This window comes from Leuciscus leuciscus (assembly GCF_965113295.1).
Source record: "Leuciscus leuciscus genome assembly, chromosome: 18".
Lineage (NCBI taxonomy): Eukaryota > Metazoa > Chordata > Actinopteri > Cypriniformes > Leuciscidae > Leuciscus > Leuciscus leuciscus.
In genome coordinates this window covers 9,340,307-9,358,035 of record NC_138742.1, presented here as the reverse complement: position 1 = coordinate 9,358,035, position 17,729 = coordinate 9,340,307, and the positions used below count along the sequence as shown (strand labels likewise).

At 35.4% G+C, this 17,729-nt stretch overlaps 1 protein-coding gene across 2 annotated transcripts; it reads left to right on the top strand.

Moving 5' to 3' along the window:
* The first annotated feature begins 10,168 nt into the window (after positions 1-10,168).
* On the top strand, positions 10,169-17,049 carry copz1 (COPI coat complex subunit zeta 1). 2 transcript variants are annotated; one of them, XM_082146290.1, is made up of 9 exons: positions 10,169-10,272; positions 10,631-10,699; positions 11,865-11,946; positions 12,029-12,120; positions 12,201-12,256; positions 12,362-12,439; positions 14,451-14,502; positions 14,739-14,777; positions 16,542-17,049. In XM_082146290.1, the coding sequence occupies exons 1-9, from the start codon at positions 10,255-10,257 to the stop codon at positions 16,587-16,589; spliced, it is 534 nt and encodes a 177-aa protein (XP_082002416.1). In that variant the 5' UTR covers positions 10,169-10,254; the 3' UTR covers positions 16,590-17,049. The 2 variants fall into 2 exon arrangements, with proteins under 2 accessions (XP_082002416.1, XP_082002415.1); XM_082146289.1 differs by having other exon boundaries at positions 14,679-14,777.
* Positions 17,050-17,729: the final 680 nt, after the last annotated feature.

Sequence of the window (17,729 nt, the reverse complement as noted above, 5' to 3'; positions counted from 1 at the left end):
GTGCTTAATTTTATTTGACCAATGCCTTATCGTGTTACACCCACCCTCGATAATACACCACTTTAAGAGCGTTCAGGTGCATGATGGTCCACGAGAAACCAAGGACTGCCATTGGAGATTCGAGAAACATAAAACAATAAACAATATTTACTTTTATTTAATACATTGGTCTCTCTCTCTCTCTTTTAAAACTGTGCATTGCAAGTTTTGTGATAATCAAAAAAGTGGGTAGTGTCTAATGAAAAATAAAGAAAAGTTTAGACCTAAATAACCATGCACATATTTAAATGTCTTCAACAAAGCAACTCTTTTTAAAATTATTTTTATTTCGTTTTTTAAAAATTACATTATCTCAATAAAATAACCCCATAATCAACAAAAAATTAAGGGAAAAAAATTATATCTGTCAAATTGCATAGAATATATTTACAATATAATGACACTTCAGTCAACTTATGTATTGACTTTTCTTTTTTTTTTCATACGCTTTACATTTAATGTGTGCTTAGTTCTTAAAGTTCTCAATATTCCACCAGTAAAGAGCGTTCTGGTGCACGGGGTCCACAATCATTAGAAACCAAAGACTGCCAGTGTAGAGAATTTCCTATAAAAAATTTCAACATATTAAAAGCTCGATAGTGTGGTTGAGTACTACGAAATAGAAAGCTATGACTAAAAACTTTTTATCAAGGCTTGTTACAGCGTTGTGCCCGTGGTTTCATGATACTTGTTCAAGCTCGTCTTTTACAATGCGGTGTTTTCATTCCCACGCGTTAATATGTTTGTATGTAAATGCACCATAATGATGGACGTAGGTGGCTGACATCGTCCAAAGAGGTGGGCGCCTGCCAGGAACCAGAGAGACGGGACTTCCCAAGCCTTGATTCCTAGCACCCACCCACCCACCCGACTCCACCACCTACAAACACACACATGAAAACAGCCTGCTATTACATCCACCACAGTGGTTTGGGATTTGGCGTGTTCCAACCTAAACAGCCGTTCTGACTCTCTCCACACACAGTTCAGGTCATCGAGTGGCTCGCACAGTTCTATATCTCACTGCTGTGTGACCTTGTTGTCCTTTTCATCTATTTATTCTTGCTGTTCGTTGTACATTTTAATGTGTTTTATTGTATTTTTGGTATTCATTTGACCCTCTGTTAGGTTGTGGCCTCGTGATGCTCTTGACCCTCTTTGGTTTGACCACAGGAAGTGAAACAGCCCCATGACACCATCCTGACCCATCCAACTATTTCTATTCTTCCTGCTTCCCATAGGTAAGAGGAAACTCATAGGATTTTTTTGTTTTGTTTTAAAGTTTCAGAATATTTATTTTTTTACTTAAAAAAGAAAAAAGAAAGACGAAAAAAAGAAAGACGAAAACTGAATGGTTTAGAAAGATATTCTATACAAGTAAAAATATAAGATATTCTATACAAGTAAATATAAATAAATTATAATATATAATATAAATATATATATAATATAATATATATAAGTGTATATATATATATATATATATATATATATATATATATAATTTCCTTTTTTCACCCTTTATATTTTTTTATGTAATATAATAATATTTAGTATATCTATTAAATTTGAACTACTGTGCAAAAGTTTGGGTTCAGTAAGATTAAATTTTTTAAAGAAATAAATTCAACTTTTATTTTAGCAAGGACATTAAGTTGATCATAAGTGACAGTAAAGACATTCATAATGTTACAATTATATATTTTAAATATAAAGAATTAAATTACATTTTAAAATATATTAACATAGAAAACAGGTATTTTTATTTGTAATAATATTTCACAATATTACAGTTTTTACTGTATTTTTAATCAAATAATTAGAGTTATGGTGATCATAAGAGACTTCTTTCAAAAACATTAAAAATCTCACCGACCCCAAACTTTTAAAAAGTATTTATACTTGTAACAACTAATTTTTCCTGTCCAAAAAAATATAACATTACTATCAGATTGTCAGTAGCCACAAGTAAACATGAGAACACGTTTTCAATTACAAGGAAAATTCTCCCGAGCTACTTATGATGAGAGCATTCGTGTCTTTGGTTTGTGGTCCATTGGGAAAATTCACCCTGCTGCTGGGAAAAGTGGAAAATATGTGTATGAGTAATCAAGAGTAACGTAATTTCATCCGATGCACAATATATATACTCTAACAGCTCTAAATAAATAGCATTCCCTTTCAACCTCAAATAAAGTATATGTTTTAATTCAACTCAACTCAATATATATCAATCTGTTTACCAAACACAGATCCATATGCATGCCTGCAAATAGTCAGGTTCAAAACATGTGTTACTACATTAAATGAGGGATTTTATCATTTAAACCTGAGAATAAGCAGAAATGTTTTAGGATTTTGAAATATTTAAGACTATAATGTCACCTGCAGAAATATTTAAGAATCCACACTATAGGTCACTTATGCACACCAAAATTAGGACATGCACCATGTGAACTCCTGCTTTCACTGGATAACAAGATGCATTTTTGAACCCCATGCTGTATTGTGCAATTGCGCTGGCCGGGTGAATTAAAGAATACAACGATCGTGTGCGCAGCTCCCCTCTACCCCCGTCTCATGCCAGAAACCACAACAGTTAGCATGAGCACCTAGACAAGCCTTTATCAGCGCTCAGCAGAGCTTCCGCCACCCAACATCCCCTTTCCCCCTGGTCTCCTCTCCTTCTGCAACCACAACTCTCACCACACCCAAGCCCACACTGGGAGCCGGTGGGATACAGAGCCACCTTCATGTCAGACACTCATCACAGGCCAGTGTGATGATGATGATGATGATGATGATGTCCATCTGATACGGTGTGGAAAAGATGAGCGGACACATACTATACCGTGACCGCACAGATAAAGATCTTATTGTGAAAGACGTCCGATTATCTGAGGGGTTTTATCTCAAGCACTATTGAGACACAGTTACTATGCGCAATGAGATTGTGGGCGCAGGTTCCTCATTCGCAGTCCGTCAGGTGTAACGATTGTTTGGTGACAAATAGGATTCTAAGAAGATCATCTCTATTGCAAATATTTCTACTGTACATTTGACTAGATGGGGACACTCATAAGACTTAAGTGATGATTCAGAAATTATTCCATAATAATCTACTGCCGAACATTGTAGGCCTTATGAAGACAAAATGAATTGCAACAAGTACAACAAGCTCTAAATGGCTGCAACTATAAACACACAGAGATTTACTATAAACACACCTATATTTGCTGAAATAAGTATTAATATGTTTTTTTTTTAAATCCTATTGACCCCAAATTTTCAAATGTTAGTATATATGAATCCACCACAAAACAAAGACACGAATGCTACGCTGAATATAGAAAATAAAAATTATTGTTCTGGGAACAGCACCGTTGAGCTATGATCAAAAATGCATCATTTATTATATATATATATATATATTAAAAAGTCAGTAATATTGCAAAATATTACCATTTAAAATATATTATGATGCAAAGCTGAATTGTCAGCATCATTACTCTTCAGTGTCACATGATCCTTCATTAATCATTCTAATGATTTGCTGCTCAATAAACATTTTGTATTATTATCAATGTTGAAAACATTGCTTAATTTAACTTTTATTTTGTGGAAACCATAATCATTTTTTTTTTCTTTGGTGAATAAAGAACAAAGAACAGCACTTGTCTTTACTGTCACTTTGGATCAATTTAATGCACCCTTTCTGAATAAAAGTATTCATTTCTATCAATAAATAAATAAATAATAAAACTGACACCAAACTTTTAAATGGCTGTATATAATGAACATGGCAAATAATATATAAATAATATAATATATATGGATAAAAACTGAAAAAATAATTCTTGATCTATGAACAGCACCGTGAAGCTATGATTCTCATATCTGGGTGACATAACCATACCTAAAAAAAATAATTGACACCAAGGAAACACATACTGTATCCTCTCTGATATAAAATAGGGTAATTTCGAAATGTTCTTCGTGGTAAAGTTGTGAAAACCCAGTGTTTCATTGCGAAACTCGCTGGTGAGCCACCTTACTGAACAAGCACATAAAGAGCATCTTTATTCAGAATAGAAACTAATTTTTGTACATTGTGCTTCAACACTCGTTTTAGAGGCAAAATGAAATGTAGCCAAAATCCTCGGAATAGTATGGTGAGTTTTACTTGCAGGTTATCCCACCACAAATCTCTAGATTAAACCGTTTTCTAAGTCTAAGAACAAAACAAGTGACCTCTGATGTCAGTGTAGTCGCTGTAGTAAAGAGCCGTGAGCCGCGCAGGGAAAACCCCTGTACGGATTCGTTTTCACAGTGGTGCTTCCCAGAAAAAGTGACCAATGTAATTATGATCCCCAGTTGTAGGAGGATCTCTTAAATTATCTCCGGACAGGCTGGAAGCATATGCAATTTTGAGGAGGACTTGTGTCATTGAGGCCAGTGTGTGTCATTCACGGAGAGCAAACAGATTCCAAACCCAATCAGTTCAGAATCAAGATCCGAATCACTCATTATCTTTGACTAAGCGTCTGGTCCCGAGAGCCAGAGGTTTACAGTTAGAACTACAGCTCGGCTTTTTTCCCATTGCTGGAAGCATGATGAAGTCATTATACCCAGGTAGACTGTGAATCACCTTTAGTAATATTCTGTATAACACTATGTAAATAGGAGCAATGTTTGTTTTGAAATTCTGAAATAAAAATATTTTTTGAGGTTGTATTATCCTTAAACACACACATGAGTAATGGGACACATACATAATGAAGTATGAAAAGTTTGTAAATGGGAATTTTACTTTAATTTGTAGGCCTACCATTAGTTTTTTTCTCGACACCTATACCTTTTTATCAGTTAGATTAAATTTCAAGTGAACAGGCCTTATTAGTAGCTATTAATTAGTTAGTTCAGCTGGTAAATTCAGTTGGTAAAACTTTCATTTCAGACAAAATGTTGGATCTAAAATTGATTATACAGGAAAAACATGCATGGCTAAAATGAGTTCCATAGGTTGCTGTGATTGTTTAAGAGTTTTCCGGGATCATGATTGGTTCCCAGCCAAGAACTTTTTGCTAACGTTCCCATTAAGTTATGAACACATTATTTCTGGCTGTTCAAAATGTCCTGTTTTTTTAAAAGCATATGTGAACATTAAGGAAACATTCCGTTTTTAATCATTCTTCAAACATAATGGGAATGTTACTTTTGAATGTTCTCTGAACATTCTAAAACAAGTAAAAAAAACGTTAGATGAACGTCCAACTAAAACATTTCAGAAAAAAAAAAACTCTCCATGAACAATGTATAAATAACGTTTTTATGCCAACGTTTTGAGAACGTTATTAAAGACCAGATAACTTTGAATTAACATTCTACTGACAATACTGGAAGAATGTTTGTTCAGAACTTTGAGAGAACCTTGATATAATGTTAGCTAAAGTTCTGAGAACATTCCCTGTTAGCATGGGTCTTCTCTACCCTGTAATACTACAACATACACACACACACACACACACACACACACACACACACACACACACACACACACACACGCAAGCACGCACACACACACACACACACACACACACACACACACACACACACACACGCACGCACGCGCACACACACACACACACACACACACACACACACACGCACGCACGCACGCACGCGCACGCACACACAGTATATAGTTGGCTAGTCCTATTTAACTATGTTTTTAACCCAAACCTGCCGTTGTTTAATAAATAAAAAACTGTCATGGTTCACCAGACTGTGTGGTCAGACACACAGGCTAAACTATCAACATCAATATTGCTTCAATAGTAAAGGTATTACAGTTTTTCTCGATTGTTTACACACATTTTCTGAAAGCATGCCTCATATTCTCAGAACTCTACACACAAATCCAAAAACACACACACAATGGGCAAAACCCCTCAATTCTCCTGCAAAATGAAACTTTACATTCAAAACAATGTTATTTCTTCTCAAAATGGTATTTTGTTTTCAAATGACACACACAAACCATCAAATGAATAGACATTTATAGTTGAACACTGATGTGCTCAGTGTAAAACACTATGATGAATGGAAAACACTTCTTCTCCATTTATCATAATGACTTAGGCCTTTTTTTGTTCAGTGTTACACTTACTACAGACAGTACATACATAAGTGTGATGTAAAATATTTGAGAATATTGTTTTTATACTCAGAACACACAAATACATGGTAACAAATATATTTTATTTTTCCCACAAAAACAATGTACATTTGTACATTCCCACAATTTGTACATCCCAACCAACACAAAGTTGTACATACAGTGGTCTACATACAAAACAACAGAAGAATTTACTGTATACAGTTACAGTAAAAAAAATTAAAATCCAATGTTGGCATCCATTGCACCATTGAAGAGCTAACCTATTGCCCTTTTATGCTAAAGCTCTGATTGCTAATTGTAAAACTGTGTGACGGGCGTTTGCCCATGTGATGAGTCAGTGTGCATATTTGAATGGCAGTGTGTTCCTTGTGAAAACAAGAGATTTTCTGCATGAAAATTGTGCCAAAAGCAGAGAATTGTGTGTAGTGTTTTGAAAAAAGTGTGTTTTAGAACTGCAATTTGAGTGTAAAGCAGGAATTGTGCTTGTAGTTTAGCAGAATTGGTTCAGGTGGTTGGTGAATGAGTTACATGTTGTGGTCATTGTGTCTCAAGTACCAGAAAATGTGTGTAAACAATCGAGAAAAACTGTAAATAGACATAAGCTAGGCCTAAATATTGTGCATTGTAGGAGAATAGTTTCTTTACTTTGTTTTTTTCAATTAGGCTAGTACATTTAGGGGACATTCTACCAGAAACGTACATTTCCACTTAAAAAATATCTTATTCTTAAATCTGAACGTTGAGTCATAGGAGGACATGTTAAACCATGAGAAACACATATCATGCCATTGAATAAAATAATTTTTTATACGTATTTCACCCCTAAAATGTGAGGCCCTGTCACAGACAAATTTGTATTTGTTAGAATGGTTTTCTAATGAATTTCTTTGATACAAATAGCATTTTCTTATTGGTCACATGTCCCTGATTGTATCTAACTTGGTTTTGTAATTCTCATAAGAAATTTTAGCAACTTTTCGGTCAACTGTAGTAGGCTACACAAAATCACAGAATCGTATCTCATCTCAATCGCACTCATATAGTTGTAAAATAACTACCTTTACGTAGGAGATTTTTACAAAAACATAGTAGTGGATATATACCTCCACCTTCATCTACACAGTTAAAGAGATTAATTCATCAGTATTTCCTCAAATAGTACACTTTTATGTCATCATTTCCTGTGTGACAGGACTGAACGTGGCGTGACCGGACTGACTTTATTGATTTTGATGCAGAAAAAGTTATGTTTTGTGTTTTTTATTTAAGTTTTTATAAGCATTCCTATTTTAAAATAATATTGCAATTTTAATGTTAATGTAATATTAGACTATGGTAAAGTTCAGCCAAGGACATACACTATATTGCCAAAAGTATTGGGACACCCCTCCAAATCATTGAATTGAGGTGTTCTGATCACTTCTATGGCCACAGTTGTATAAAATCAAGCACTAGGCCTCCAGACTGCTTCTACAAACATTTGTGAAAGAATGGGTCGCTCTCAGGAGCTCAGTGTATTCAAGCGTGGTACCGTGATAGGCTGCCACCTGTGCAATAAGTCCATTCGTGAAATGTCCTCACCACTAAATATGCCGCGATCAACTGTTAGTGGTATTATAACAAAGTGGAGCAATTGGGAACAACAGCAACTCAGCCATGAAGTGGTCTGTAAAATCATAGAACGGGTCAGCGCATGCTGAGGCAACAGTGCGCAGAAGTCGCCAACTTTCTACAGAGTCAACAGCTTCAGACCTCCAAACTCTGTGTGGCCTTCAGATTAGCTCAAGAACAGTGCATAGAGCTTCATGGAATGGGTTTCCTTGGCCGAGCAGCTGCATCCAAGCCTTACATCACCAAGTGCAATGCAAAGCGTCAGATGCAGTGGTGTAAAGCACGGCGATACTGGACTCTATAGAGCAGTGGAGACGTATTCTCTGGAGTGACGAATCACACTTCTCTGTCTGGCAATCCGGTGGACGAGTCTGGGTTTGGCGGCTGCCAGGAGAACGGTACTTGCCTGACTGCATTGTGTAAAGTGTAAAGTTTGGTGGAGGGGGGATTGTGGTGTGGGGTTGTTTTTCAGGGGTTGGGCTTGGCCCCTTAGTTCCAGTGAAAGGACTCCTAATGCTTCAGAATACCAAGACATTTTGGATAATTTCATGCTCCCAACTTTGTGGGAACAGTTTGGGAATGTTCCTGTTCCAGCATGACTGCGCACCAGGGCACAAAGCAAGGTCCATAAAGACATGGATGAGCGAGTTTGGTGTGGAGGAACTTGACTGGCCTGCACAGAGTCCTGACCTCATCCCCATAGAACACCTTTGGGATGAATTAGAGCGGAGACTATGAGCCAGGCCTTCTCACCTAACATCAGTGCCTGACCTCACAAATGCGCTTCAAGAGGAATGGTCAAAAATTCCCATAAACACACTCCTAAACCTTGTGGAAAGCCTTCCCAGAAGAGTTGGAGCTGTTATAGCTGCAAAGGATGGGCCAACTCCATATTAAATCCCGACGGATTAAGAATGGGATGTCATTAAAGTCATCTTTAAACTTTGTCATCCCAAAACTTTTGGCAATATAGCGTATATTGACCTAATAAGGACCTAATTCATTAGAATATATTTACAGTGTTATCTATTTATTCAAAAAAAATTTTACTATGGCATGCGTAAATGCATATTATATGCAATAAAGTTTTTTTTTAAAAAGAACAATGCCTTTCATTTGTAAGGCCGTGTCACAGGACTGTCAGGCCCTGTCACACATAGCATAGCATTTAACAAAAAAACTGTTAACATGCAAGCAAGGAATTTCAGTAACCTTTTTAGACATGTTTTGGATTTAAAACATTTTCATTATTTTCTGGGATGTTTTACCGTGACAGGGCTTGACCCTTTAGCTCGTCTTCCACACACAAAAAACAAAACATACAAAAACAAGCTTAAAATCAAACAATTCAATGACAGAATTCAGCCTTGATCAATGTCAGCTTCACCTGGGTCAAATGATGTCACTTCCTCTGAGTCATACCCTTAAAGGCGTATTTCACACATTTTATGTAGTTTTATGTAAACATGACAGGACTGACCGAAAACATGGGGACAGTTGTAAAATAGTATTTATTGTAGAATTTATATATAATTTCATGTTTTTGACCAATTTATGTGAATGATAACAGCTTAAACTTTTTTTCTTTTCTTTTTTCTTTCTAAATAACAGTTTTTAGCATAACAAAACTATGAAAGCTGTAGCTCCAATTTGGCTGAGGACAGGATTTGTAATTTTCAAAAGGGTTTTTAATAAAGAAAAAAATATCTGAGAACCTAATGAATGACAGTCCTTTACAGAACAACTCACAGAAATCAGCCATCAGCCTGTTTTATAATTTTTTGGATGAAATACTTTTTATTCACTGTAACAATTCAAGGACAGATAATGTACGTTTCTAGTAGAATATCCCTTAGGCTACTCTCCAGTTTCTCTCTTAAAGCCCTGTTTGCATTAGTTCACTGGTGTAAAGTGAATAAAATATAGGCTTATATAATATTATATAAATATAATATTAAAAAGAAAATGTCATGGAATTTGTGAGGACATTTTCCAACATTTGGCTCTCACAAGTAGCCAAACAGGCTATTGACACACACATTTTACACAGCTGGATTCTTACAATTTGTGTGCTTCTAGACTGTGTATTGTAGTGTGTAGAATAGATTGTATTGTAATGTTCACGTCATTGTTAATGTTATATTAATGTTAAGTGTTTTTAGTAAGTAATATTAAGTGTATATTAATGTTTTTTATTGTTTTATTCTAATAATAATAATAACAAAGATAATAATATAATAATAACTGCTTTCGGTAGGCCGATTTAAAACACTCTTATTTATTTATGTCCCGCAATATTTTCAATGACGTTGCAAAGTACTTCCGCTTAGTTTTGCCCTTTTACCTCATGTCGTAAGCGGAAGTACACATACGCAGGAATTCAATACACGGAGCTAGAGTGAGCGCCTTCTGCACAGTACAAGATGGATACGCTAATACTGGTAATAAGATTTTATCTCTATATCCCAATATATATATAGCAATATAAGTGTAATCATCCGCTGGCAGTTAAATCTGCTCTATTGCCTGTTCAATTAGCCCTTCCGCTACTTCCGCTAAACAATAAATCACTAATCAATCATACGAGTGTAGCAACAGCGTGTATAGGATACTTATTATATTAAAATGTTAAAAATTATACTGAAATATTACATTATAATATTGACTTTATAACCTCAGCAGTTGCTGATGGGCATCTGAGCTACAGTTTTACGTCTGTTCAACCTTTGCCCTGATCAACTGATTAATTTGACTGTAATTCATTGGTCATCTGTCATGTTTGTGTCTGTGCTGTGACAGGAGCCCTCTCTCTACACTGTAAAAGCTGTTCTGATCATGGACAATGACGGAGAGAGACTTTATGCTAAGGTGAGATCATCAGATGATGAACATCAGGATCAGGATCAGATTTGAGTTGATATACAGTGACGTTTTATTTAAAGGGATAGTTCACTCACAAATGAAAATTCTGTCATTAATTACTCGCCCTCATGTCATTCCAAACCGTAAGACTTTCGTTCATCTTCGGAAACACAAATGAAGATATTTCTAATGAAATCTGAGAGCTTTCTGTCCCTCCATTGACAGTCTACGCAACTACCACTCTGACACTTCAAAAAGTTCATAAAGAGATGGTAAAACTAATCCATATGAATTGAGCGGTTTAGTAAATTTTTTTTTTGTAGAGACACGAATGCTTTATATGATGAACAGGCTTTCACATATAAATTCATCAGCGCACACATCGGAAACTTTAGCATGTTCGCTTGACGTGCGAGAACCAATTTGGTTTATTCTCGTGTGTTACGCAGAAATTCGATTAGTTTTACGATCTCTTTATGATGTCAGTTGCATAGCTGTCAATGGAGGGACAGAAAGCTCTCAGATTTAATCAAAAATATATATTCATTTGTGTTCCGAAGATGAAGTTTGGAACGACATGAGGGTGAGTAATTAATGACAGAATTTGGGTGAACTATCCCTTTAACCCTGTAAAGCCTGACATGTGAAAATGATGTATGGATAATCAAGCAAACCTAAGTTGCTTCAGTCCAGTAAGTGTTCATTTTGAAATATTAATAGCGATATTAAAATTCTTACATTTACTGAAAAAAACACCTGAAGAGGGACATTTTTAAGATTACACTAAAAGGCCTTCCACTTGCTAAAAAGTATGAACTATCAGTCAGACGCCACGTAGAAGATTGTGTGCAACAGGTTTTCAGCAAAGTTGTGATCATGTTGATAATTTGGAGGCCTTTGAAATTCATCAAATAGCAGGCTTTATAGGGTTAAACCTGAAAGTAAACACAGTTTTAGGATTCTGTCATCATTTACTCACCCTCATGTTATTCAAAACCATATAACAGTCTGTCATTTTCAAACTCACACCCTTTAGAAACATAAGCTTTTTGTTTGCGTAAGGTGTATGAAAGAGTGTTTATTAACACTTAATTCAGTAATATAGAAGTGCTCTGTCTGTATTATAAGCTTCATATATTAGTTTGCGACTGAGTGGTTGTGTTTGTTTCAGTATTATGATGACACGTACCCCACAGTGAAAGAGCAGAAAGCCTTTGAGAAGAACATCTTCAACAAGACACACAGGACAGACAGTAAGTGATTATGTTACTGTAAATCTTGTGTTCGCCAACATAAAGTCATATCTTGGAGTCATTCTTCCTCTCTTCCACACAGGTGAAATAGCATTGCTGGAGGGTCTAACGGTTGTGTACAAGAGCAATATTGATCTGTATTTCTACGTAATCGGCAGCTCCCATGAAAATGAGGTAATGCTTTATATTTCATCCAGTATTGTCTTATCATAACCGTGTGAATCTCATAAGAGTCATTGTCTTTCTTCACACAGCTGATGCTTATGTCAGTGTTGAATTGTCTCTTTGATTCCTTGAGCCAAATGTTGAGGTACTGTGGGAAAGACTTTTTCATTATGAGTTATATGGTCTCTGTCAGAAACCCTCCCCCAAAAAAGTTTGACTTTGATTGTTTTCTTCCTCTTTTTTTTTTTAGGAAAAATGTGGAAAAGCGAGCCCTGCTTGAAAATATGGAGGGTCTGTTCCTGGCCGTTGATGAGATTGTTGATGGAGGGTAAGCCATTATGAATGTATTCAAACTTGTATTACATTTAAAGAAAAAAAAAGAGAAAAACAGAAGCAAACAATTTAGTTTCATAGAGATATTGCTGTACGTACACTATCGTTCAAAGGTTTGGGTTTGGTAAGATTTTTGAATGTTTCTGAAATGCGTCTCACCAATTCTGCATTTATTTCACAAAAAATACAGTAAAACCAGTAATACTGTGAATTACAATTTAAATTTATTTATTTTAAAATGTAATTTATTCCTGTAATGGCAAAGCTGAATATTCAGCATCATTACTCCAGTCTTCAGTGTCACATGATCCTTCAGAAAATTAGTCCAATATGCTGATTTGTTACTCAGGAATCATTTCTTCTGATCAATAGCTATGTTTCCATTAGTGTTGTGAAATTTAAAAAATGTGACTATACCAGCATTTCCCTCTAGCATTTTGAGTGCGTGAGCGCAGTGGCCAATCAGAAGTGTTTAAGAATCCTTTCGACAGCGCTCAAAATGCTAGAGAGAAATACTAGTATGGTCACATCCAGAGTTGTGAATTTATTTGAATTTAACTTGTGTACAAAATAGGAATATTGCATAAAACGTCTGCAAATAAAGCACCGTTTTCAACCCATGTGTTCAAGCGAAAAAAATCGCCACTTTCTGGGAAATTGGCGCAAAATATCTGTGATAAAAATTGAAGTTGCTGCAATCGTAAAAAAGCCACTGTGGCTCTTCTGTCCTACATCATATATCTTGACTTGTGACTTGTGTCTCTCAGACAAAACGCCATAAACGATGTCATGTTATCTTGCGTTCTGATGCCTGGTGTTGGGAACGCAATCATGTGAGATGCTTCTGGGAGGGAATTAAACCAAATCAATTTGGCTCAGGCATTTCAGAATAATCAAACCAAAATTTGAGATGCAGTGTGATGAAGTCGGTCCACTGGTTAGTCCAGTTATCCAATCACATCCACTGTTGAGGCAAAGTCACGTGAGTTCTTTTGTTGCGCATCGAGGGATTTATTCAGTAAACGAGTTTCCATCATAGTTTATGCGCACGTCCTCTTATCTGATAAAAAAAAATGTATCGTCCTCAATTGAGCGATTATTTGACGAGTATAAAGTTGAAAAGAACAGCAATTTATGTGAAATAGAAATCTTCTCTGACAATATAAATGTCTTTACTTTTGATCAATTTGATGCATCAGAATAAAAGTATTAAGTTCTTCCAAAAAAATCTTCTTGAACCCAAACCTATAGTGTACATTATAATTACCTTCATATATTTGTCAGATGCTCTTATCCAAAGCAGTATGTGCATTCTGACCTACAGAAATGTTATTGTAATTTATTACAATTCATATTTTAAGTATTCTAACCAATCAATTTGTGTCATTCATATTTATATAATTATATTTATACTGTATTTAAAAAAAATAATTAGGAAACAGCAGGCCCACGCAGAATCAACGGCTAAAGAATTGCAGACATGCAAATCATTCATAAAATACTATAGTATAAATCAGTCGCTCCTTATATGAATTTATTGGATATTCTGGCTGTTTTGATTAAATTATGCTTTCAGCTACCATGTCATACTCTTTCAGCTCTGTTTAACACTTTTTATTATGAATAAATGTCAATCCTGTAGCTCAAACAATGGTGCAATGCCCAGATTTTAGGTTCGTTTCCCAGGGAATGCATAAACTAATAAAACAGATAGAATAAAACCAAAACCCAAAAAATCATTGCAGAAAAAGTCTATAGATTCCTTCTGGGTCTAGACATCGGCCACTGAAAACTCCACTGCGACCACTAGTGCTCGTGCGGCCGACATAAGATTGATTCTGGCGAGCGTTGTTTCCTGATCCTGTCCACATCCTTTCCTGTTTTCTCTATTTTCTCTATAAAGGAGGACCAAAAAAAAGGAAGCATGCATTTTTGAAAACAATCGTAATTGAGCCTAAAATTCTCATTGTTTCGGTGGCAGCGCTGATTAATTGTCTGTTTTGCAGTGTGATCCTGGAGAGCGACCCACAGCAGGTGGTTCACCGTGTTGCTTTGAGGGTAACTACTTCTTGTTCTCCTCTATTGACTTCCATTACACTGATGTGAATGTTAATCTGATTAGTATTTGTTGCCTCTGCTTCATCTCTCGTGCTCTGACGCCACTGATGAGCATTATGGTACTTGCTAGGCAGCTATTAAGTTTGATTTCCAATAATCTTGCATGTACGAGACAGGAAGCAAGCAAGCCAGCAGTCCTAAAGTCATCAGCATCTCCCTCTCTCATCTCGTTCCAGGGCGATGACGTGCCTCTGACAGAACAGACAGTCACTCAGGTGAGAGAAGTCCACGCGCTTCCTTCAGCGACACCTGTCGCGATCACCGCTCATGTTTAATAGCGGCTCTGCGAATTGATCCGTGATTCATTTGGAAAACGAGTCTGTGGTGGTCTGGTTTCACAGCTCCCACATTAAGAACTTTTCACTCGCGTGTGTCTGGCGCATGTAAACATGATGGCTAATTATTGGCGGCTGTCTGCCAGCGATGGCTCCCCGCGGCTGGCGTAATCGTGAGTGTGGACTGATTAATGTTCTCGTTTAAGAGGCGCTGAGACAGGCTGACGGTATCCCTTTGGTGTCCGTGATTAATGGCTGTCTCCTCGTCTTCCCTGCTATACGGTTATGCTTTGCCTCGTCTTGTGCAAATTAAGATGATGAATTAATTCCTGGATGTTTTGCTGCGCCTGCATTACTCGATTATAAGGTTCCCCTCAACGTTCGCACCTTTACATGTAAAAGTTTTGCTTTTTCACTTCGGCAGTTTTTTTTCATTTTAGAGACGCTATTCTTCAAAAGTTTGGGATCAGTAAGATTTAGTTTTTTAAAGAAAGAAAGAAAGAATGAAATTAATGCTTTTATTCAGCGAGGATGCTTTAAATTGATCAAAAGTGGCTGTTAAGCTATTTTGAATATTACAAAAGATTTAAAAACTTTATATTTGTCTAAAAATCCTACAAAAATGTATCATATTAGAGCATATTAGAATGATTTCTGAAGTAATTCAGCTTTGAATCACAGGAATTAATTACATGTTAATATATTATTGCAATATAACCGTTTTCTATTTGAATATATTTCACAATATTACTGTTTTAGTATTTTTAATCAAATAAATGTAGCCTTGGTTAGCAAGTTCTTACGACCCTAAACCTTTGGACCCCAAACACAGGTTTTAGGATTTTGAAAAAATTGGGGTATATTAGAAAAATATAGTAATTTCACTCATAGTTTCAGGCTTTTTGGACCTCACTGTATCTTAAGGAGGAGGTGCTAATATTTTGCCTCTTAAGTATTGAAAACCATAAAGCAGCGCCCTGATGGATGTGTGTCTTTTAAGAAAAATGATGGCGTTAATAAGTCAAGAACACAAACACGTTAAAATTCAATTACCTTTTGTAGCTTTGGAGACAAGTGAGGTTTTTTGGGAGTGGTTTGGTCTATCCGTCCTCACTGAGTGATTGGATTTACTGAAGAGGAACACAAAATATTTCAAATAAATGATTCTGAAGATGGTAATTCATTCTAATTATATGTGACTAATTATTTTGCATTGCCTAATTTAAAACTTCAGGTTATAATAAATTGGCAGAAGCCACTTTCACATATTCTTAAAGCTCCTAATGACGCCTCAGATTAATTATAACAACCATTATAAGTGGATTTAAAGGATAACCAAGTAATATTTCTTCCATTTAAAGATTGACATCTAAAAAACGTCTCACTTTATCTCGGTAACCCTCATATTATCAGATTGATTGTGGAATAAAATTATTATATTATATTAATACATAATAAATTTTATATATTTTTTAATATATAGTATATTTAATACATTTTGGAGAATAAAATATATCTATATATATAAAATATATATATATAAAAAATTATATTAATTTATATATTAATATAAAAAAATTATATTAATTTATATATTAATATAAAAAAAAATTTTTGTTGTTTAAGTAATATAATACTAATGTTTTACATTATATTTTAAATGAAGGTTCTAACTTTATTGGATTATTTATTTTTTATTTCTAGGTGCTACAGTCAGCTAAGGAACAGATCAAATGGTCTCTACTCCGATAGGACGCTTTTGGTCCCGTTCCTGAACTGAGATGAGGGGAATGAATGAGACTCAAACCACTTTTCATCACTACTGTCCTATCTGCCCTTTTCCTCAAGTATTTTCTTGACTTTTAAAGTGCACATCCACTGAAACCGACTTCTAGTGTTTCTCTCTCTATCTCAAATATAAGACCGAGAACATGACATTTCTAAAGACTGTCATGGCAAGAGGAAAAAGCTGGAATATTGTCCTGGCGGGACTTTCTTTTTAGGGAAAAGTACCGGGGCGTGTTTTTGTTTTTTTGTTTTTTTCATCCCATTCCAGTAAGCGCTTGAATATATGGCTGGTTTTGTGAATGATATCACTGTTGTACTGTGAGATTTTCATTACGATTCATGTACATTCCAGTGGTTGATCTTGTTCTCTGTTCTTCCCTCTGACCCTTGTTTAGATTGAAGTAAACAAACCGTTTCACCCTCATTCTGCTGTGGTGTGTTTTCTCCTCTTTTTGGGCACTATTGGGTTTGCAGGGCCGGGTTGTGACTTTTTTTTTTTTTTTGCCAATATTTTGAGGTCATTTTGTTTACTGTTTTGTGAGTTTTAAGTCAATCATCACTATTACTACTGCTCATACATAGGATTAGGGACTCTTGGTGAGCTAGTAAACATGTTACCTCCCCAGCAACAAAACAGAAATGTTTAAAATAGCATTTGAGTTACTAAACAGATTTATAAAAAAATAAAAAAATAGGAACTGTTATGACTTTGAGAACATTAGAGATGCTACAACATTTATTACACTCATAATTTAGACCTCTTGATAGATAGATAGATAGATAGATAGATAGATAGATAGATAGATAGATAGATAGATAGATAGATAGATAGATAGATAGATAGATAGATAGATAGATAGATAGATGGATATTACTGTATAAATTCCAATTGAAGTGCCTGTTTCCCTCGCTACTCTTATCAATGACTCAAAGTCAATGCAATAGCGCCCTCTCCTGGTTGTAAATGAGACACAATCCTGAGGTTGAACTGCACTTAACATTTACTACACCGTTTTAACTTTGTTTTTGTTGCCCCTTTATGCTTGCTAGGCACTACATCATGCATGTAAAATTACAAGTGTTTTTAATACATCCACAATACAA